At 37.0% G+C, this 23,085-nt stretch overlaps 1 protein-coding gene across 5 annotated transcripts in view; it reads right to left on the bottom strand.

The window, feature by feature from the left end:
• LOC149075236 (cilia- and flagella-associated protein 100-like) overlaps positions 1 to 23,085 on the bottom strand; it is an 86,615-nt gene that overhangs the window by 28,717 nt on the left and 34,813 nt on the right. For all 5 annotated transcript variants that reach the window (XM_089242530.1, XM_089242532.1, XM_089242531.1 and 2 more), the window contains exons 7-9: positions 16,730 to 16,805; positions 6,370 to 6,412; positions 3,420 to 3,453 (exon numbers count right to left, since the gene is read on the bottom strand). In XM_089242530.1, the coding sequence (XP_089098656.1) occupies positions 3,420 to 3,453; positions 6,370 to 6,412; positions 16,730 to 16,805 (153 nt within the window). The remainder of the gene's footprint in view (positions 1 to 3,419; positions 3,454 to 6,369; positions 6,413 to 16,729; positions 16,806 to 23,085) is intronic.

The raw sequence follows: 23,085 nt of genomic DNA, 5'->3' as shown, positions 1-23,085 counted from the left end.
TCAGTTTCTGCATTTTGACATCATACATGTGTGTTATGCTCAAACATTTCATAATTATATAACATTAGATATGCATCTGTACTCATTTGCATAATGTTGTGGGCTTATTAATGAAATAATCGAATGACAAGAAAATAAACAAAATATCAATTCGTGAAAAATCCTTCATTATCCAAATACTTTCTGGAAGTACTTTGAATACAGATTTATGCATTGCATATATCTTTGTTTTCTCATGATATTCAACTGTGATTTTCATGAAAGATACTCAAGCAAATTATAAAAAATAAAATTGATATCTTTTGTGCATGTGTAACATAAAAATTGTTTCTCTTAAATGCTCATATCTCATGAAACATCATATGGTTTCATTTTAAATTTGGGTATAATGTGTCATTTTTATATTGTCAAGTTCTCTGAGGGTTTTGTAAAATTTTGTTGAAAACTTTGCTTGTGAAAAACAAAAAACAAGAGATGAAAATTAGAATATTCAAAAGAAACTTTTGTATCTTCGTGATAATACATGAAATTTTCATGAAAATATATACAAACATTGAAAATAGCAGATAAAATGTTTTGTTAGAAATCATTTGCAGATTTATTGATTTATCTGATACAGGGCTGATCAAAAACAATTTTTTTGTCAGTCTCCTTAAATACAGTAAAACCTCTACTTTGCAGACACCGGTGGAACAAAAAATTTTATCCGTAAAAGAGGGATGACTGCATAAGAGTGATTTTACTGAATAGATGTGGCTAACTTTTCGCTGGAAATTGTGAGTACAAGCATAGGGTTAACATGACCAAAATTTCAGAACAACTTTAATCAACATCATTTTTCAACATTGAGCATTTTTCTAGAAATTCAAAAAAATCTCTGAACTTCAAAGTGCCCGCTGACTTATGGCTACATAATTTATATCTATATCCACTGTGGTATAATCACAGTCACAGCCTTTTCTTATTCTACGATGTATATTAGGTCATGCAATGCTAATAAACTTAATATACAAACATAATGCTTATTTCTCAAGACAGATTTCTAAAAAATATGAATGTCACCATTATACATAAAAATTGGTCACATTAAAAAATTTGTCACAGCCCTAGATTACAAATCACCAGCATCAAAAATACCTACAATATGTTTTCCTATTGTTTCTGTGGCAATGTTTGAAAGAAGGGTTTTTAGCAGATTATGGAAGAATTTGGAATACAAAAAACTTGATGAAAGACTGACTTAAAAAGAAGCTTGGAATATCTTTGCATTTAAAACACTTCCTAGTCACAGGACCAGAAATCATCTCAAGCTTGTGGAAAAACATAAAAATGTATTTAAAAAAATGGAATGTGCCCAATATCTATTCAAGTGACACATCACATCTTCCACGCTCATCCCAACAAATTCAAAGAAAGCACTGCCGCTTAAAGAAAACCTTCACCAATGAATTCTCAATTTAAAGCATCTACATTAGGAAGAACAAATCAAAAACATCATGGAGATAAGTTTTTGGTACAAAAACATGAGAATGAAGTATACATGGGAAAAGTCCCATTATCTTTTAAATTTCATTCTTATTTTGCTACTAGCTACAATACCCGGCGCTGCCCGGGTTTTCTTCAATGAGGCTTTTTGGATCATGCGATATCTCCCTCTTTCTTTGAGGGACATGCAAACCGAACCGTGTCTAAGTTAACCAATATGGCGACGTCCTGCGCGACTCACGAAAGAAATAAATCTAAATTTAAAGAAACATAGAAATGAATAGTCCCCCCCTTTTTTTTTATGGGTGTTAGGCATTTCGATTCCCTCCCCCTGAACTTCAAGTTATCTATTTCTGCCTGTTTGAGCTTCCAAAAATGTTTAATTAAAGCTGTGGAATTTTTTCGATGCACTTTACGGGGCCCATAACTAAATTTAAAAACATCCTAAACTATGTGAATTTATGCAAATAAATATCAAAAGACAATACGGAGAACTTAATTTTCATGCTTGAGAAAATATAAATAAAAAGTTGAAATCAATGTTATTACATGGATATCCAACTCAAAAGTAGATCCGGCAAATTATTCATATTTTTAATTTTCTGGGCTTCGTATCTCCAAGTGAATTCCATATTTCAAAAATCGAGAATTCAATTTAATTTTTAAAATTATTGATGTGGCAGGGAACCCCCCCCCCCACTAAATTTCCGTATTTATGCAGTTAAATCGGCAATTTTAATAGTGATTTCTATGAGGATCACCCTTTTCCTGACCCTCAAAGCGATGATGGTGATGATTATGACGTCTATTCAAAAAGCCTCATTACTGAGAGTATTGAAAATGTGGCAAACCATTATAAAGGCATAAACTATTATACATAACTGGCAGCATTAAAGAAGTGACAAACCATTGTAAAGACATAAACACGTCTGAAACTCATTGCTAGGGAACCACGGTAACCAAAGTAAACGTTCGGAAAGTGATTGTTGAGGCCCAAAAACCATTGTTGCCGGACAGTTTTTTTGCCCATTTGGGGCATTTGCCCTGGTCTGACGAAATTTTAAAGTAGCCTATCGTTCAAGTCGGGTCCCATTTGGTATATATGCAAAATTTGGCGACGATCGATCTAAAATTGTAGATTTGTATAGAGAACATACACACAAACACACAGAAAATCAATTATATATATATAGATTAATTTTATTTTCTGTGAATTGTGTAGATATGTTACTCATATTCTGAAAGTTATTTGCAGTTTTTAAAATGATTTATTAGTGTGAACTTGAACTTTTTGTCAATTATCAAATACTCAAAATATTTTTTAAACTGATTTTAGTAAATAATTTGATTGTGACCAAACTTGGGAAATTTTTAGATATTCATGAGCAGACAAAAAACAAAATTATTTGGGTTTTCGCAGGTTTATAGGCTGAAGAATCTCCATGTCAATTCCTAACGCTATATACAGTTGAATTCTGTTTTAACTAATACAGTTATAGCAAAAATCTCATTTTAATGAACACTTTTCTAATCCCTCCAGATACTTTTACATCGGAATAATGCAAAAATCTGGAATTCCTTTATAACAAAATTTTGTTGTAACGAAGTGATTTCTCCGGTCTCTTGGAGTTCATTATAACAGGATTCGACTGTATTTCTTTTCTGTAATGCCACGAGAGCAGTTAGCATATAGCATTATGAGAAAGAGTTTCAATAAAATTGAAAGCCACTTGTCAATTTGTTATAATGACTTAACATCTATGGTTAAAATGGTGGGAGTGGGTGGCATTCAACACTGGTTCCAACAGATATTCACTTAATATCCCTTACAATCACAATCAGTTACAATTTTTCAGCCTAAAATCAAAACCATCAACATGCTGCATACAAAAACTTACACAGCTTTGCACATGAGCTTTATAATAATAACTTACTCTGGAACTTCATCTTCCTGAAAGTCCAATACGTCTGTATGAAGAAAAACATGACATAAATAAGCATAACATCAAGAATGCTCCTTTTCTTCATTTTAAAGAAATAGTAGAGTCAATTTAGAAAAAAAGCAGCAGGTCCAATTTCATTATAATTATGTTTCCATAGGTAAAATTTGATTCATTTTCATTCTACATTTGATTCACACACTCTCCCGCAAATGTCATCTGCAATGACTATGGCTGCTACTTGGATTGGATCGCATATTTCCTTCCATTGTTCAAAATCTTTGGCATCCTTACAAATGTTAATAGGATGATGTTTTTATTTTATTTGCTGACTTGTTTCTTTTCTCCATGCTGTTGCAAAGAGTTGTACTGCTTCTAAAACATTTCTAAATGTACAAAGTGGTAACTATAGACCGCCCAATAATTACACACATGATTTCTTGTGAGAAACTAATATGGAAAAGTGCTTTCCGTTTTAGAATCCGACGAATATTTAATGAGTTATGATGTTTTGAATTTTTATGACGTGTCATTTTTCTAATGGTCAGTTATGCGCCAAACACCCAACAAAAGTAAATTTTCCACCAACAGCGGGTTGTCACTTTTTGAAAATGAACTGAAATATTCAATCCCATTAGAAGCTAAGTTTGGCCTTCTTTCACGATTGGCACTTTTCTCTCAATGTAGTGTGATAGTATAACCTTGTTGTTACGTTTAGCTTACGTGTAATTACGTGTTAGTTTTATCCACGATATCTGCAAATTTATCACCAGATTTGTAAAGTGTTAGCCAAATGAGATCTACTTGAAATTTTTTTTAACCAAATCAATACTTTTTTGCCAAAATGTGGTAATTTGTTCTCTTTCACCATCAAGTCAAATTTTCTGAGGGAATGTGCGTTGTGTTTACTACGCAATCCTTTTTATATGCCGTCGTTTTAATCAGATTACATTTTAATCGATGAAACAGCAATATTTTTTGAGTTATTTTAAAACTTCATCAAAACAGTTATGTGTACAAAAATGGTAGCTTGACGAAGGTGACTTGTAAAAACAGTAAAATAATAACATTTAGGGCATTTTATGAATTGGCATATTCAAAATAATTAGTAGTTTCAGATATTTTCTATCAATTATTCGAGTCACATTTTCATACCGATTTCTGCATGTGCAATGAAGATTTTTCATTTACTTTTTGACTGCAATTGATTTTTGTCGCTCTGAAATATTAATAAATTTTTACTTTACCTTTCACAAGAAAGATTTGGACTACTTTGAAATTTTTTCCAGCCTGCATGATTCGCACAGAACTTGGTAATTTTTTTCAGATAAAGGTTTATTCTGGGGCGTATTTATTGAATTGGATTATGTATTTTGTGGCGCAAGGACAAATTAGGTCGAACTGTGCCAAAACAAATGACCAATTAAAAATAACCGTACTTGTCATGTCAAGAAAGGAGGCGTGTGTTTATAAGGGGGCAGTTGTGTGTGCTCCCGAGCCCCCTCTTCACACAGACAGACTTCAGGATGTCGCCGCCCTAGACACTACTAATTTTGCCGTCCCTTTGCTCTTATGTGTGTGTATTTTGTTTCTTAAATTTTTTCTGAAAAATCATGCTTACACCCCCCTTCCCCCAGTTTTCAAAATGAAAGCCATGTCTTTACTATCTGTTGTTCCAAATATGGTTTTGAGTAGGGGCCTACTGTTTCACACACATTCATAACATTAATGAGATGCTGTAAAAATTGTTAGAAGTCATTGTGACAATTTGTAACTTTCATTATGCTTGTTGTGTTACTCAAGTTAATTGTGTTGCAGAATTACAATCGAAAGCTGTGATGCAACATGTAAATCTTCCAAAACTTCTGAATCGGAACTGGAAACAAAAATCTCATCTTAAAATTTTTGGAGATACTTTATTCATTTAAGGGGTTTCATGAACCCTGAAGTCGATTTTTCAAACATGACTTTAAACAATATTTCATTCAATTGCAAAAATCAAATGACAAAAACTTCGTGTGAATCGGGTTAATTTGTTGTTTTTTTCAAAATAAAATTAAAAATTAATGAATTACAGTTTAAACATAAACAAGAAAAAACGCTTTGAACATGATTTTCAGAAATTGCAGTTTTTGAGCTCATCCGTTCAAGATACGAAAAAAACCTACTACACCAGAAATTCTGAAATTTTGTAAAAATATTTATACGGCATAATGATGCTGAACCTCGAACTTCGATGTCTGATCATTCGGTTAGAATTTTATAAAGTTTGAAAAACTGTATAAATTTCAAAAATCTGAGAATTCAATATTTGTTTTAAACAATACTTGGGTTAATTTCTAAAGCTGAGGTTCATTTTACTAACACGTGGCAAGTAACACATTTGAGCAAAATTTCAGAATTTTTAGGGCAGCAGTATGTTTTTTAAATCTTGTTCTTTAAATCGGATGAATTCAAAAACTCGACAATCTTGGAAAATCATAAAAAATAACAACTGCGTAAAAATTTGGAAAGTGCACACACACATACAACAAAAGAGAAAAAAAATAGTTTACTTTTTCCATTTCTCAGGGTTGTATCATTGTTCAGTTTTAAAAAACGCCAAGTTAAACATTTGGTGTTCGTGGGGTGAATTTGGCAGGATTTAGAAGTGAGGTCATCAATTTTTAAAGCTTATAACTCATAAATTATGGGTCAAATCAAGAAACTGAAAACACTTTTCCCATATCAGTTTTTCACAAGGAATCGCGTGTGTAATTATTGGGCAGTCGATATTTACCACCCTGTATATATACAGTATTTGATTATATTATTTTTGGAATTCCCAAGATGCATCTTTACCCAATAAACAAAAAGAGCCTAAAGTTTTCAAGACATACACAAGGAAAATTGTTCGATAAGTATATATATGGGTTTAAATTGAAACAGCTGAAATTTTGAATACCTTTCAGAGGCATAATCAAGTCTAAAGTATCCCAGTCAATAGTCTGTAACCAAAAATACAATAATATCATGACAATAATACCCAGTTAAAGTAAGTTTTATAACTGTGCAAAAAAGCAAATGTAATTTTATAAGTGTATATTATATGCATCCGATAAAACATTGTCAAAATGAAAAAAGTAAAAAGTTCCTTTATAATGATTATATTTATATTATAACTCTTATATGAGCCACAGAAAAACAAAAAGGTCTTATCAGATGCACTTGAACATAATTTTGTAATAATTTTTCTTCTTAATTGCTTTACAACTTATGTACGAGAATACACATTTAATTAATTTATTTCATACCAAACCATCAGTCTCCCGCCCAGATTTTGAAAATACACTAAAAATTATATATACATACATCGAGTACATGTCTTTGCCCCCCCCCCCTCCGGAAAAAGTTGAAATGACAGCCCTGGGTTAGCGGTAAGTTCAACCGGTTTGAATCCGGGCAAAGAACATCAGAAACATGTTTATGTCATATCGGTGGTTGTGCATGGAGTTTCAATCTAAGAGAGACACATTTTTTATCACTCGAAAGGACAGACTTTATACAAATACAAGGCCATAACAGGCAAAATGGCCATAACAAATACGGATGGCACATATTTCTAAAATACAGCCACCCAATTAAAAACGTAATTATAAAAACTGAAAACCATACATGATAAAATATTATGCAATGCCCATAAAAAATATATATGGTTGTATTCTTCTCTCTCTAAGTATGGATGGCTTCTCGATTTACCCCAACATGTTTCTCGTATTTCTTTTTAATTGCGTCAATTGTGATAGAATTTACTACACCAGGGGTAAGCTATTCGATTCATTAACAACTCTATTGCAGAAAAATTCCTTGTGACACCACAACCTAGAATTTCCTTTAGGAGTTGATACTAATGTCTCCTTGTCGAAGCAATTGATTGATGGTGTATTAATAATTCATGGTCCATCTTATCCATCCCGTTGAAAATTTTGAACACTTAGATCATAACTCAAGCCTTGTGTGTCAACAAGGATACACATAGCTCTTCTCTGCACCCCTTCAACCAAGTCTATGTTCCTCTGTATAGGTATGGTCACCAAAACCTTACAGCATACTCCAATCCACAACGAACTATGCCTCAGAAAAGAGGAAGAATGACTTTAGGTGAACACGAAGAGACCTTTAAAAAAAAAGGGGGAATTCTATTTGCTTTGTTGATAACCGCTGAATGATCACAGTTGAATCCGGGATAGTAACACCATTCAACTTGTAAGAGAAACGTAGGTTGTTCAAACCAAAACGAGAGACCATGCAATTGTCAATGCTAAACGTCATGTTCCAATCCTGTTTAAGTTGGTCTGGAGCAACTCCCTGTCACTTTGATTCACGATTACCCCGATTAGCTTCATGTCATTTGCAAATATGCTAACAAACCTATCGATACCCTGATCAAGTTTATAGACAAAATGTGAAAAAAGTATGTGGCCAGGACATTTCCTTACGTAACTCCACTTGTGACGTCTGTCCAACCAGAGAATTCCCCATTCACCATAACTCGTTGCGACCTATCTCTTAACCACGATTCTATCCAATTCAGCAAGTTGCCCCCAATTCCAATCTCATGTAAACGCTTCAAGAGTTTACCATGTTGGATCGATCGAATGCCTTCTAGAAATCAAGGTAAACAACATCTACATTTTTGCTCTTACACAAATCCTTAGTTACGTGATTATAGAAGCAAAGGAGGTTAGTTACACATGACTTCCCCTTCCTAAACCCATGCTGATTATCCAACAATACATCATTCTCTTCTATCCACTTCACCAACTGCCTTTTGATATTAATATCCAAAATTTTCAAGGGGGAGCTCGTCCAACTCACTGGACGATACTTGGACATGGTCTACCCTTTTCCCTTCTACCCCCCTTCTCACCAAATATCGGAACAACATTAGCAAGCTTCTAATTCCTTGAGACGAGACCCTGAGCAACACTACTCCTGTAAATCTGTGCGACTAGCCCCAACAATTCATTAGCACATACAAATACAATGTCACAACAGGCAAAATGCCCAATGAGATGGCTGGGGAAAAAGATGCTCATAATAAATATGGATGTCATATATTTCAAAAATACAGCAACCCAATTAGAAATGCAAGTGCATTGTCCCTTACCAATCGATGCTGGTGCCCTCTTGTAAAAGCAGTCGATTGACGGTGTACTAATAACTCATGGTCCAACCTATCCATCCCAGTGAAAATTTTGAACACTTCGGTCATATTTCCCCAACACCTTTGTTCATCAAATCTAAACATATTCAAAAAATGAAGTCAGTCTTCATAACTCCTCCAGCGTGGTCCAACCCTTCTGGGTAAATGGCTTACATCCCATCAGGGACAGAGCCTGGATCGCGACTGGCCTTTAAGTCTTCATAACTCAAGTTTCGTGTGCCAATAAGGACATGCGTAGCTCTTCTCCGCACCCCTTCTAGCTCTTCAACTAAGTCTATGTCCCTCTGTAGGTATGGTCTCCAAAACCTTGCAGCATACTCCAGTACAGGACGAACTACACCTTGGAAAACTGGAAAAATGACTAGGGGAACATGAGACCTTTTTGAAAATGAAACTGAGCATTCTATTTGACTTTTTGACCACTGCTGAACAATGTTCAGAAAACCTAAGCCACTCGTCAATGAGAATTCCCAAATCGGTAACTCTAGTTGCATCCGGAATAGTCACACTTCTATCCAATTCAGCAAATTGCCCCTAATTCCAATCTCATGTAAACGCTTCAAGAGTTTACCATGTTGGACCCGATCGAATACCTTCTAGAAATCAAGGTAAACAACATATACATTTTCGCCCTTACCCAAAGCCTTAGTCGTGTGATCATAGAAGCAAAGGAGGTTAGTCCCACATGACTTTCCCTTCCTGAACCCATGCTGATTATCGGACAATACATTATTCTCTTCTATCCACTTCACCAACTGCCTTTTGATAATAATTTCTAAAATTTTTGAGAGGGAGCTCGTGAAACTCACTGGATGATAATTGGACACAGCTTCTCTACTACCGTTGTTACATATCAGAACAACATTAGCAAGTTTCCAATCCCTGAAGATTCCCAGTTCCCTGATAGGTATCTCCTATAGCTATACCTTGGGATAGGTATCTCCTGGTGCTAGGCTTGTACATACATATTTTAGAAGACCTCCCTGTCTTCCACTTGAATATCGTCGAGGATTTTATTACCCCATGCAACACAGGTACTTTGAATATCATTTTCTCTAATAAAAACCGATGCGAAAAGTCATTGAAAGGACCACACATGCCTGCATTGCTCTCTACCCTAGACCCTCCTATCGAGGGGGGGGGGGGAAGTCCTCTTACATTTATTGATGTATCTAAAAAATTGTTTCAGGTCAGAACCAAATGTTATCTGCCAACCTAAATTCAACTTCCTTTTTACTATCCCTTATTGTTCTCTTCAACACCCTTCTTTTATCAGTATGTAATGACAGGTCATCTCATCCACTTTTATACTTTCTGAATGCTCTTTTCTTTTTAAGATAAAGGTTATGCATGCTATCCGTAGGGCTCACGATGTGCAAACAGTTTTTTTCAAAACGAAGGGAATAATAGTCTATAAGGTTTTCGCGGCCATCATTTGATAAAAATTGTTTTTTCGGGATTGTTTCCCCAACTGATCCAGTTTATCAATTCTCCTGATGATGCCAACCACTAGTGTTGGGGAAACGTTGAGAACAAACTCAAACGGACGACGGTCTTCGAACCCGAAAAAACAATTTTTATCGAAGGGAATAATGTTGTGCAAAACAGAAGATAGTTTTGTACTAAATTCTTCCCATTGTTTTATCACCCCTACTGATTCCAACTGGTCTTTGAAAACTTCCGCTAACCTTTCTCTCAAAACAACAAAGTTAGTTCTCCAAAAACCCGAAACAAGTCTTTTGTCATCAACCTTACCCAAGAAAAAGTTACAGTGAAATCTGACGATACAATGATCACTGGAAGAAAACTCTTCCCCTTCCCCCCCCCCGAAACATGTTCTACAAGATCCTCAGAACTAGTAAGAACTAAATCCAAAATAGCAGTACCCCCTAGTGGCTTCTGATATATGCTGATACAAAAAATTTTCGAGCACCAACTTAAGAAAGTCTCTTTCATACTGATCTCTAGCTGAATAATTTTCTCTAGCTGGTAATTGAAATCCCCTAGTATTACAACCCTCTTACACTTACTTATGTAGGAAATTTCATCGTGAAGCTTGGTGATGTAGTTTGGATCCCTATTCGATGGATTGTAACAAACCCCAACAATAAGTTTATGATGTCTTTTGTTTTCAAACTTAACCCATATAGTTTCAATATCACTTCACGTTACACTCTCTAGCCTTCAAACATGATTTCACGTATATCAACACTCCACCCCCTTTCCTATCAGATCTATTTCTCAAAAAAGTATCATATCCTGAGATGTGTAAGAAAGATTCATCCCCATCGTTTGCCCAAAATTCTGTAATGGCTATAAGATCCAGGCCCTCCACAGCTATCAAATGGTTTCTAAAAATCTTTCTTATTTTTCTTTCCGAGTTCACCTCAGCATAATATCCAGAAAATAAAATGTTTCCTTGAAAAAAAATTCTATTGACAAGATTGTTTCTTGCACAATTAATGGATGTGTTTTCGACTTGCGTGGTATTGCTTAATAGTTTATGCATTTTTATTCCTTCGCAGATTTAATGGGTTTTGGTAAAAAAAAGAGCAAACTTGAAATTTCAATGGGAAAGGTAAAGTCCAACAGTATTTACATTGATACAGCATCCATTATTATTTTGAATCAGCAATTAGGGGATAGAATTCAAGGCTTTATACAAAAAATTATTCCTCTGTTTTTTAATCAGGGGAACCCTAGTGTTACCTTAGCCCAGTTCACATGTACAATAAAACATCCCGAGAAGTTACCGGTAATGGGGATTTTCGCTACAAACCATTCACATGACGTTCAGTTTATGCCGGTAATCACCCCTCTTCTTTACGAAAGTCGTCACTGGTTATGTGGGTTTAACGGAAGTGGTTGATTCAAGATGGCTGACGAAGGAACTTGCAATAGTTTTCGCTGCGCAAAGGATTATGGGAGAGAAGGTCGGTGTCGACCACCAATCGACCCCAAGAAAGATGGGCTTTTTTTTATGAGCTTCTCTCCCACCTTTTTTTTCCTGCAAGGGAAAAAAAGTTGCCATACCAGTAATTATCACCAAAGCGACCCCCAATCTTGCACATGTGAATAGGGCTATTATAATGTATTTAGAATACTTAGCGCAGTTTAGTTAAGTGCTAAGTTCAACTCCTTGCATTTTTCTGCAATTTATTCCATGCACAAAATCTAGAAATGGAGCAGTTTTCTTTCTGCACTGTATCCTAGGGATCAAGTTCAAGTCTATATTTACCCCAAACATCTCTTATACTTCTTTTAATTAAGAAATTTACACATATCAGTAACATGCATACTATACCAAGTTAGTTTTACTTCAATACCATTGAACTTATGTAAAGGGAAAACAAAATTTAAATTTTTTTATTTAAATCAATGATTTTTTTTTTAAAATCAAGTCATTCAAATCATGATTTAAACCAAGCTGATTTAAATCGGCATACCCTGTCCTATACACGTACTACCCCTTGGCAGTACTGAAATCACTGCCACTTCTGGACCACCCGCCCCCCTCCTCCTCCTGGGGGATAATAGCAAGTCCTGCTACTCAGTGGCGTAGCCAGGTTTTGGTCCGTGGGGGAGCGAAATTGTGAAAGGCGCCATTTTTTTTGTTCGTGCTTAAGGCGCAAACTTAAAATTATGCATTAGTGGAAAGAACTTTAAATTTCCCAATTTAAAAAAATCAAATGATAGGAGAATAAAATAGAAAGGAAGAAATATTTTTTCTCTCCCTAAAACTATTCCAAGTTATGAAAGTACAGAGAAATCTTCATGCTTACATTTAATTGCTTTCATCATGTTACACTGTTATCGTAAGCACATACCACTTATACATTACTACTACTCAATCGTGCATGTACTTCCAAGACATGATGGAATTTCTAACAAATTAATGCATGCCGGAAAGTTTTCTTATATTATGCGTGACCATAACATATATGATGTCATAGTTATGCATGGTTTTAGTTCGAGAAGTTTTGCCAACTGTCTTCCATATTAGAAGTAAAACTGGCCGATGCCTGAAGTTTCGTGTTATGCAAATACCACGGCGAAAGCTTGCCTGCTCTCTGCGGGAAGGCTTTCCAAATGAAAGATCGGTTAGCATTCGTACCTATAAATTTTAAAAAATAAGACTCTCTTCAGTCAACCGCCACTGTGCCACTAGTGGGGTTCAAACTGGGATGAATCCATCATGATGCCCACACGATCGCGGTGGTTATCACATACTACTAGATTGCAGACGCACAAACAAAGGGTGGCCTGAATCCAAAACGGTTTAGGAACCACTGCTTTAAACGAATGTGTGCGCCAGAAATTGTCACATGTGTCCGTAATCTATTCAAGTATCTCTGAGGCGTGTTTGTAATGCCACTGCTCATCTTCCGAATCGAAGTGAAAGTGGCAGGTGTATGAATAGATTGAAATATTTTTTTGTTTTATTATCTACCGGCTTCCTTTGGAGATACTATGTAAAATGAAGTTCTGCTCAAAGTTGAAGAACTTAAAAAAAGCATTGTGCATAGTATATGTATATTTATTTCTAGTGAAATAAATTCATGCAATATGTTTTATAACAAATCAAAAAAGAATGGCAATGTCGAGTGATGAATGGTACAGAGATAGAGAGAGACTAGGGTTCTCTCAAACTTTTTCCATCCACGGTGCCCCGTCACTAGTCTCTCCCGCATCTCGTGGTCGCCTTACTATGTGTTTGGCCTGACTGAGAGGAAACCATACCCACATATTAGACTCATTTTTGGTTCGATCTCGCAACGTGGATTTTGGACATTCCTTCAATGATGGGCTTTACTGACAATTATGAGTGCATACTATCACTTTTGTATGGTACATCTCTTTTCCTGTTATAACTGTGTATTGTACCAAATTTCATTGGTCCACGGCTGCCCAGAGCAGTTTAACAAAGAATCGCTTTAAAAAATCTTCGGGATGCTCCGTGGCGCCAATAACTAATAAGTTTTTGGAAAGTTAGAGAAACATCTGCGTCAGGCTATTCTGGGCAGTCACGAATAAATTATGACAAAGTCGAGGGGGCACGGGTGCCAAAAGTTTAAGAAACACTGGATTAATTGGAGTGGAGATATTCGTGTCATGAGTTAACAAACACACCGGCCATAACTTTTTCCAGGAAATAATTTCTCCAATTCGGCACATTGCTGTATATGCATAATGATGAAACAAACAGTGATTCGTAGAAAAGAGAAACTTCACCATGAAAAAGACGTTTGTGAAAAAGTCACATTTTTTAACATAAAACTATGCACTCACCGTATAATATAGTATAATATATATATATATTGTCGTACAAATATAAAAGACTATAATTTCCTCTCCCATTCTCTACACATCAGAGCGCTATTGACCCAAGATAATAGGTTTTTTATTTACCCATCTTTAGGAAAAACTCTTCCAGAGCCCCCCTTTTGTGCCCCAAAATCTTGGGTTTTTTAGAGATCAAAAGCTCATAGCTGTTTACCACCTTTTCCTAGTCTTTGACACTACCCTATACGCAAGCTAGTAGCTCTTGCCAAGGCACCTGCAGATAGCTAGATTCATAGCGCCTAGAAATGCCACGTTAAGCCCCCCCATTCATAAAGTGATATGTCTAGGAGCTCAAGCTCTTCCTAAGATGCCTAAAGAAAAGGCGATACTTCTTGGAGCTTGAATCCTAGATATTACTTCATAGGTTCAGTGGTCTGTCCACAATAGGTTCCCATGCCTAATTTATTCAAAAGGCGCCTTAGTCAATGCTCTTGGTGGCCCTTCAGAACACAATGAGCATTTCGCGAACTCCATATCCTCATACCTATGAAAGGTATTTGTAGGAGATCTACCGAGAAAGACCAATAGCAAGAGGAAAAAGTTAGAGCTACAAGCGGGCAAGATTCTGCCCTTTAATAAAGGTGGGGGACAGACGCTGATATGAACATGCTTCCAAATGGAAACCTCCACTTTCTGTTTTTCCTTCTCTTAAGGATTAGTACGAATCCAATCACACTGTGAAACTGCACACAAGAGGCACAAATGTAGATTTTTTTTTACTCATAATTTTAGTCAAGGAAGGTAGAAAATGAAAAAGTGAATATTTTTCAAGTTTTTTTTTTAAAGATCAAAAGTCATTTAGAAAAATAGGCGCCAATGTAGGCAAAATTTCGATTGGGGGAAGCAACCGCTCCCTCTGCTCCCCCTGGTTACGCCACTGCTGGTACTCTGGCAGAGACTCACTAATATACGCTCCTACCTGATTTGTTCCCACCCACATGATTGCAGGCTCAGGGAGCTTTTGTCTACAAAAAGCATCTTGAACATTGCAAATCTTCTACCCCAGGAAGACAATGCCGCTTAAAACCCCGAAAATCCCTACACACCTTGTTTCCGATTTCCCTAACCATAGAATCCCCGATAATTAAACCCCATCACTATATCCCTCTACCTCATCCTGGATCTCCCATTCACCATCTAAACCGTCGTTGTTTGACGACACGTTATACCCAAGGCCTCTGAAACCCTAACTCTCTCCCGTAATGCTTTGATCTCAAGTTCCAACCTTGCCCTATCCAAACACCCTTTACACTTACAGCTACTATAGCCCTACACCACGGGCAGCTCGAGCTTACCCTCTGCCCAGGTGCAAAGCCTCATGCGCTGTCCCTAAAGATGACCCTGGTGTGAGGCTGACAGGCAAGCCTGTCATTTGGGAGGGGGGGTCAGGGGGGCGTTGCCCTCCACCCCGGCTTTTGAAAATACACTATATATGAAAATGGTATATATATATATATATATATACACAAATATATATATACAGTCGGCCCCATATTCGCGGTTGTTTTTCCTTTACAAAATGTTTTGACAACACTCAGCAATCGTCATTCATGTGTTTTGTTTACAAAATTTGAGTTGTGCTTGTTTAGGATGGCTCATTCTTCTAGTGATACTGATAATGCTTTGAAAAGACAAATAAAAGTGAGAACTTGACAAGAAAAATTGGATATATTGAGGAAAACTATGCTTGGCGAAAGTAACTGAATACCTGCTGTGGTCCGCTTACGGAATCAACGAATCTACGGTGAGATATATCAAGAAAAAGGAATCTCTCTCTCTCTGAAATTAATTCAGTCGTGGCTATAGCTACACCCGTGGCAGTCAAAACTTCGCAATGCCTATGGGATCCATGTGTTTCTCGTACAGAAAATGCTGTTTTTTGTGAGTACAAGACTGATACAAAAAGGTATTCCAATTGATTGTAATATAATAGAAAAGGCGAAAAATTTCACTCTTCCATAAGGAAAAGGCTGGTGAAACGTCAATGTGACCCTTTCCTTGTCGGATTGATTATGGATTTATATGGTTATTCCCCCTACATGGCAAAAAATGGTCATGTATTTCGCAACTGATTGTGGAAATAAGGAAGTGCAATCTGTGATTTCACAATACAAGCAGACTACCATAAAATATCTATGGAAGGCAGACAATGATTTGTCACAATATTACAATACTTTTATAATAAACTATAATATTCAGGAGTCATCTTCTAAACTTCACGAGTTCGAAAAATTTACGTTAGGTGTCTTCAATGTGTTTTGGTCTAAAAAAAAAAAATTTAGGTTTTAGGTGAAAAATATTTTTCTAACATGAACTTCATTGTATGATGATTGAGAAGTCAAACTACCAATGCAAATTTGAAATCGTACCTTAAATCAAAAATGAATAAATTTACAAACTGTACATACAGAAACTTTCTGAGCGAATACTACTTCATTGCTCACACTCATTGAAAGAGTTTAAAAAAATGTTGTGTTTTTTTAATACTTTAAATTTTTCTTATTTATAAAAATGCCATATTATATTCCTGACTCTCATATAAGGTTTGAATTACGGTGAGATAGTGGTTTGCCAAATACCCCTCCCCCCTCTGCTATTTGTACAAAAGCTTCTAACTTCTAAGTTAGAGCTTAGTTTGTATGACCAAACCCAAACATAAATAAATAAAAATGGACATTATACCATAATAATCATTACGTACAAATTTTAATGAGTAATATAATAAATAAAAGACATAATGTAATGATCAACTTACTTGAGGTTTAGCAGCTTTCAGAAAGTTGTAGCATGTTAAATAATTAGATAACAAGTTTTCTTTATATGAAACATCACTGTAAAAAAGAAGATAAAATTGTTATAAATATCAAATTGTATTTATTTAAAATACATGGCATTAATACTGCTGAAAAGCAGAAGTCATACTAACATATTCAATACCAAAAAAATTACTCTTTCCGCCCTATTCATTCCTTAGAGTAGCATTTTATAAGCATTTTGAAGGGAATTTTATAGAGAATTTCCCCACTCAAAATAAGAGAAGAATTGCTGTAGGCGGAGTCACATAGTTTCACCCCCCCCCCTTCCCCCCAAAAAAATTATTGGCTATAGTGATGGTTTTACAATAAATAGTAGTAAACAGTAGTTGCAAATAGTAAGTCAAATCATGTTCTGAGATGTTGAAGGGATTCCCAAGGATATCATTTCAAAAGGTTGGCAAGGACAAAAAAATGAATGCTGCTTCTGAGTAATAAACAAGGGGTGTTTGAAAAACAAAGATACAATGGACACTATTTATTCAAAATATTTTTGTTTTTTACTAAACCTCAAATAAAAATTATTCATTAGTTAATGCATTACTTTTATACATATAATTGTCATCACTATTCAAATATATTTCTTTCTAGATACTTGTTTCTGTATCCCAGTGTCATAGAAATTTGCCACTGGTTCCCCGAACCACATTGTGCAACTTCATTCTTTATTGTGTAAGCATCAAGGATGTTTTATCTGTCCCTTAAGATAGAGGAAGAGTCATATCCCTTAAGATGTTTCTTCAGTTAAAGAGACAAATGGAAGTCACTGGGCACAAGGTCTAGGCTGTATATATACACTGCTGGCCACCGTAAATGCAACACCCTGAAGGAAGCATGCAAATAATATGAAATTTACAACATGCATTAGCGGAGGTGAGATATGCAAATGATTAGAATTTCAGCGCAGACGCACATCACGCGCGCTTGTGGCGCCACTTCAAAGCGCTATTTAAGGCTTGGAGATTTCAACGATTTGAAGTACGGCAATTGTGTTTTTCTTGTGGTTTTTTCAAAAAAACGATCAATTATGCCTCGTAGAAAACAGCGATCATCTTTTGATCAAGTATCCGAGTTCGACAGAGGAAGGATAGTGGCCTACCGAGATTGTGGATTATCTTTCAGGGAAATCGGTAGTCGTGTTGGACGAAACCAAACAACTGTAATGTGGATATGTGATCGTTGGATGCAGGAGGGTACGACGGACCGACGTGTTCGATCGCATCCACCTCAGTGCACCACTTCACGTGATGACAGGCGTATTGTGCGTATGGCAGTGACGGATCGCTCAGCCACATCACAAACCATAGCACAGCACATTCAGTCTGTACCGCATCATCCAGTGTCTGCGCGTACCATTCGACGCCGTTTACAGCAGAGTGGTCTGTCCGCAAGACGTCCATTGCTTCGTCTACCCTTGACGCAGAACCACAGACGTCTCCGCCGCCAATGGTGCGATGAAAGAAGGATGTGGACGGCACAATGGAATGAAATTGTCTTTACTGACGAGTCACGCTTCTGTCTGCAACACCACGATGGTCGGATTCGAGTCTGGAGACACCGTGGAGAGAGGATGCTGAACAGCTGCGTTATGCACAGCCACACTGGTCCTGCACCGGGTATTATGGTATGGGGCGGTATTGTATATCACTCTCGCACTCCTCTAGTACGCATTGCCGGTACTTTAAAAAGCCAGCGCTACATCCCTGAGGTGTTGGAGCCAGTTGTCCTTCCTTACCTTCAGGGCTTGCCCACAGCCATATTTCAACAGGATAATGCGCGACGACACGTGGCACGCATTGTCCAAAGGTTCTTCGTCAATCGCCAGATTGAATTGCTTCCCTGGCCAGCTCGCTCTCCGGATCTTTCACCGATAGAAAACATGTGGTCCATGGTTGCTCAACGATTGCCCCAGATTACATCCCCAGCTGCCACACCAGATCAACTTTGGCAACGCGTGGAAGCTGCTTGGTCTGCTGTACCCCAAGAACACATACAAAGTCTCTTTGAATCAATGCCGAGGCGTGTGGCAGCGGTGATCTCCAACAATGGTGGCTACTCTGGCTACTGATTTTGGCAGGAAACACACTTCACAGAAGTCTATAAATTTAATCATTTGATGCTTGGTCAACATGTTATCTACAAAATAAATATTGTTGTGATATCTCTTGTCTTTCTTGGTGTTGCAATTTGGGTGGCCAGCAGTGTAGTTGAAACTTACCACTTGATTCTTTTTGGGAAATGACATTGGTAAATTGACTGTGTAAACCTGAGTAGGACATCACTACTCAACATTCCCTTCCGTTGGTTTTTAATAACCTGTCAAAGGTGCTGCAGGTTTGACAATAGGTAGCAGCATTGTGATTCAGGGAGGTATAAAGTGAACCAAAATGCTTTTACTGTCCCTGAAAATAAAAATCACGGTCCAGAAGTGATTTTTTAACTGAAATTAAGGTTTTGAATTTCTTGGCTTTGATGAATCATATGGAACATTGCTGATGATTATCACTCGGATAACATTAATCCTAACTCCAGAGAATTCAAAGCAACACATTGAGGCATTTTGTCGATTCAATTCCCATAAATGGAGACAATTTCTCTGTGAATAACTGCGAGGTGCTTCACATCTTAGGAAATGTATGACAGAGAACATTTAACAGTTAGCAAGATTCTGAATTGTCACCACACTCTTGCCACTTCAGCCAGGGCTGTAACTAGGATTTTTGCTGCCCCCCCCCCCCCCCATTAAAAATTTTTTGGTAATCCTATTAATGTTTTTTGTTCCCACCTGATACTGCAGTTCGAGACAGAAATTTCCCCCCCCCCCGCTTCCCTCCAGTTACAGCCCTGACTTTAGACAGAGTCAGCATAGCAATGACAGAAAACCATGAGAAGAAAACTAAGATTGTGGTCAAGGTCAGCAATGCCAGAAATTTTCAATAAAAGATAACTTTTCTGCCTATGTGTTATGTATTGTTACTTTCTAAACAACCCTCTTACTTATAGGCTGAATCATTGTAATGGCATCATTGGCCTCCTACACTAAAGAATAAAATGAAACATCCCACAAGTCTGACAAAATAGACATTAGCATACAGTGAAAGGTCTCTAAGACGGCTACTCAGCTATCTGTAAAAAAATGGCTGTCTGCAGAAGTGACCATTGAATGATTGTAGACCGAAAAAAAACATTTGGGGGGGGGGGGACATTTGCCTTTATCCTATCTTTCAAATACAAATACAACGCCACAACAGGCAAAATGCCCAATGAGGTGGCTGAGAAAAAGATGCCCATAACAAATATTTAAAAAATAGAGCAACCCAATTAAAAGTACAATCACAAAAATTATAAACAATATATACACATGATAAAATTTTATACAATGCCCATATAATGGTTGTCTTATTCTAAGTATGGATAGCTTCTCAATTTACCCCACCATGTTTATCGTATTTCTTTTTAAACGTGTCAATTCTGTTATAATTTACTATCTCCGGGGGAAAGCTATTCCATTTATTAACAACCCTATTAGAGAAAAATTCCCTGCGACACTGTAACCTCGCATTGTCTTTTACCAATCGATACTGGTGTCCCCTTGTAAAAGCAGTCGACTGACGGTGTACTGAAAGTTCATGGTTCATCCTATCCATCCCGTTGAAAATTTTGAACACTTCGATCATATATCTCCTAAACACCTGCGTTCATCCAATGCAAACATATTCAAAAAATGAAGTCTCTCTTCATAACTCAAGTTTCGTGTACCAATAAGAACACGCGTAGCTCTTCTCTGCACCACTTCAACCAAGTCTATGTCCCTCTGTAAGTATGGTCTCCACAACCTTACAGCATACTCCAGTCCCGGATGAACTAAGCCTCAAAAAAGCGGAAGAATGACTTTAGGAGAACGCAAAGAGACCTTTTTGAAAATGAAACTGAGCATTCTATTTGATTTTTTGACCACCACTGAATAATGTTGAGAAAACTCAAGCCACTCGTCAATGAGAATTTCCAAATCGGTGACCCTACTTGCATTCGGGACAGAAACACCATTCAACTCGTAAGGGAACCGTGGGTTGTTCGAATCAAAATGAGAGACCATGCACTTATCAACACTAAACATCATGCTGCAATCCTGTTTAAGTTGGTCTGCAGCAACTCCCTATCACTTAGATTCCCGATTACCCCCATTAGCTTCACGCCATCTGCGAATTTGCTAGCAATCCCATCAATACCCTGATCGAGTTTATCAACAAAAAGTGAAAAAGTATGGGGCCAAGGGGACTTGGAACTTCTTTGAGGAACTCCACTTGTGACGCCTGTCCAACCAGAGTATTCCCCGTTCACCATAACTCGTTGTGAACTATCTCTTAACCACAATTCTATCCAATTCAGCAAGTTGCTCCGAATCCCAATCTCGTGTAAACGCTTCAAGAGTTTACCATGTTGGACCAGATTGAATGCCTTCTAGAAATCAAGGTAAACAACATCTACATTATTGCTCTCACCCAAAGCCTTAGTCACGTGATCATAGAAGCAAAAAAGATTAGTTGCACATGGCTTCCCCTTCCTGAACCCGTGCTGATTATCCGACAATACATTATTCTCGTCTATCTACTTCGCCAACTGCCATTTGATAATAGTTTCCAAAATTTTGATAGGGAACTCATGAAACTCACTGGATGATAATTAGACTCTCTATGATATTGGATGATTCTCTACTGCCCTTCTTAAATATCGGAACAACATTAGCAAGTTTCCAATCCCATGGGATGATACCCTCAGCAACACTAGTCCTGTATATCTATGCGACTGGCCCCAACAATTCATTAGCACATTCCCTGAGGACCCTGGGATAGATATCATCTGGTCCTGGTGCTTTGCTTGCACATACATTTCTTAGAAGATTTAGGACCTCCACGTCTTCTACTTGAATATCGTTGAGGGTTTTATTACCCCATGCAACACCCGTATATTGAATATCATTATCTCCATTACAAACCGATGCGAAAAAGTCATTGAAAGCACAACACATGCCTACATTGCCCTCTAACCTAGAGCCTCCTATTGACATTGAACCAACTGCCCCCTTACATCCATTATTGACGTACCGAAAAAATTATTTTGGGTCAGAGCCAATGTTATCTGCCAACCAAGATTCAACTTCCTTTTTACTATCCCTTATCGCTTTCTTCAACACTCTTCTTTTATCAGTAAATAATGATAGGTCACTTCGTCCACTTTTATACTCTCTGAATGGTCTTTTCTTTTCAAGATAAAGGTTCCGCACGCTATCCGTGAACCATAGAGGGTGCGATGTGCAAACAGTTTTTTTCAAAACGAAGGGAATAATGTTGTGCAAAACAGAAGATAGTTTTGTACTAAATTCTTCCCATTGTTTTATCACCCCTACTGATTCCAACTGGTCTTTGAAAACTTCCGCTAACCTTTCTCTCAAAACAACAAAGTTAGTTCTCCGAAAACAATAAACCAGTCTTTTGTCATCAACCTTACCCAAGAAAAAGTTACAGTGAAATCTGACGATACGATGATCACTGGAAGAAAACTCTTTCCTCCCCCCCTCCCCGAAATATGTTCAACAAGATCTTCAGAACTAGTAAGAACCAAATCCAAAATAGCAGTACTCCTAGTGGCTTCTGATACAAAAAATTTTCGAGCACCAACTTAAGAAAGTCTCTTTATAGGTGAAAGGTTCTCCCAATCAATACCTGGGTAATTGAAATCCCCTAGTATGATAACCCTCTTACGCTTACACATAGGAAATTTCACCATGAAATTTGGCGATTAGTTTGGATCCCTATTCTGTGGATTGTAATAAACCCCAACAATAAGTTTATGATGTCTTTTGTTTTCAAGCAACCCCTATAGTTTCAATATCACTTCTCTTCAAGTTACACTCCCTAGCTTTCAAACATGATTTCACGTATATCAACATTCCACCCTCTTTCCTATCAGATCTATTTCTCAAAAAAGTATCGTATCCTGAGATTTGTAAGAAAGATTCATCCCCATCGTTTACCCAAGATTCAGTAATGGCTATAAGAAGAGTGTGCTTTCCTGGGCACGCACACTCTTATCAGCTGGGATCAAACATTAGCCTTTGTCTTTCTATTTCAAATGTTTCCAACTTGACAGTGTCACATATAAACAGTATGAACAGAAAATAAAATTGATCTGAAAAGGTATTTACACTGACGTATAAAGATTACAGTGAAACCTATGTATAGCAATACTGTCTATACTGATAAAAACCTGCCTATAACAATATTTTCTTTGTTCCCTG

The sequence above is a fragment of the Pholcus phalangioides genome, unplaced genomic scaffold (assembly GCF_987345545.1).
Source record: "Pholcus phalangioides strain wild (caught in Gottingen) unplaced genomic scaffold, Ppha-v1.0 ptg000015l_1, whole genome shotgun sequence".
Lineage (NCBI taxonomy): Eukaryota > Metazoa > Arthropoda > Arachnida > Araneae > Pholcidae > Pholcus > Pholcus phalangioides.
The sequence above is the reverse complement of the archived record's forward strand: the minus strand, read 5'-3'. Positions and strand labels throughout refer to the sequence as shown.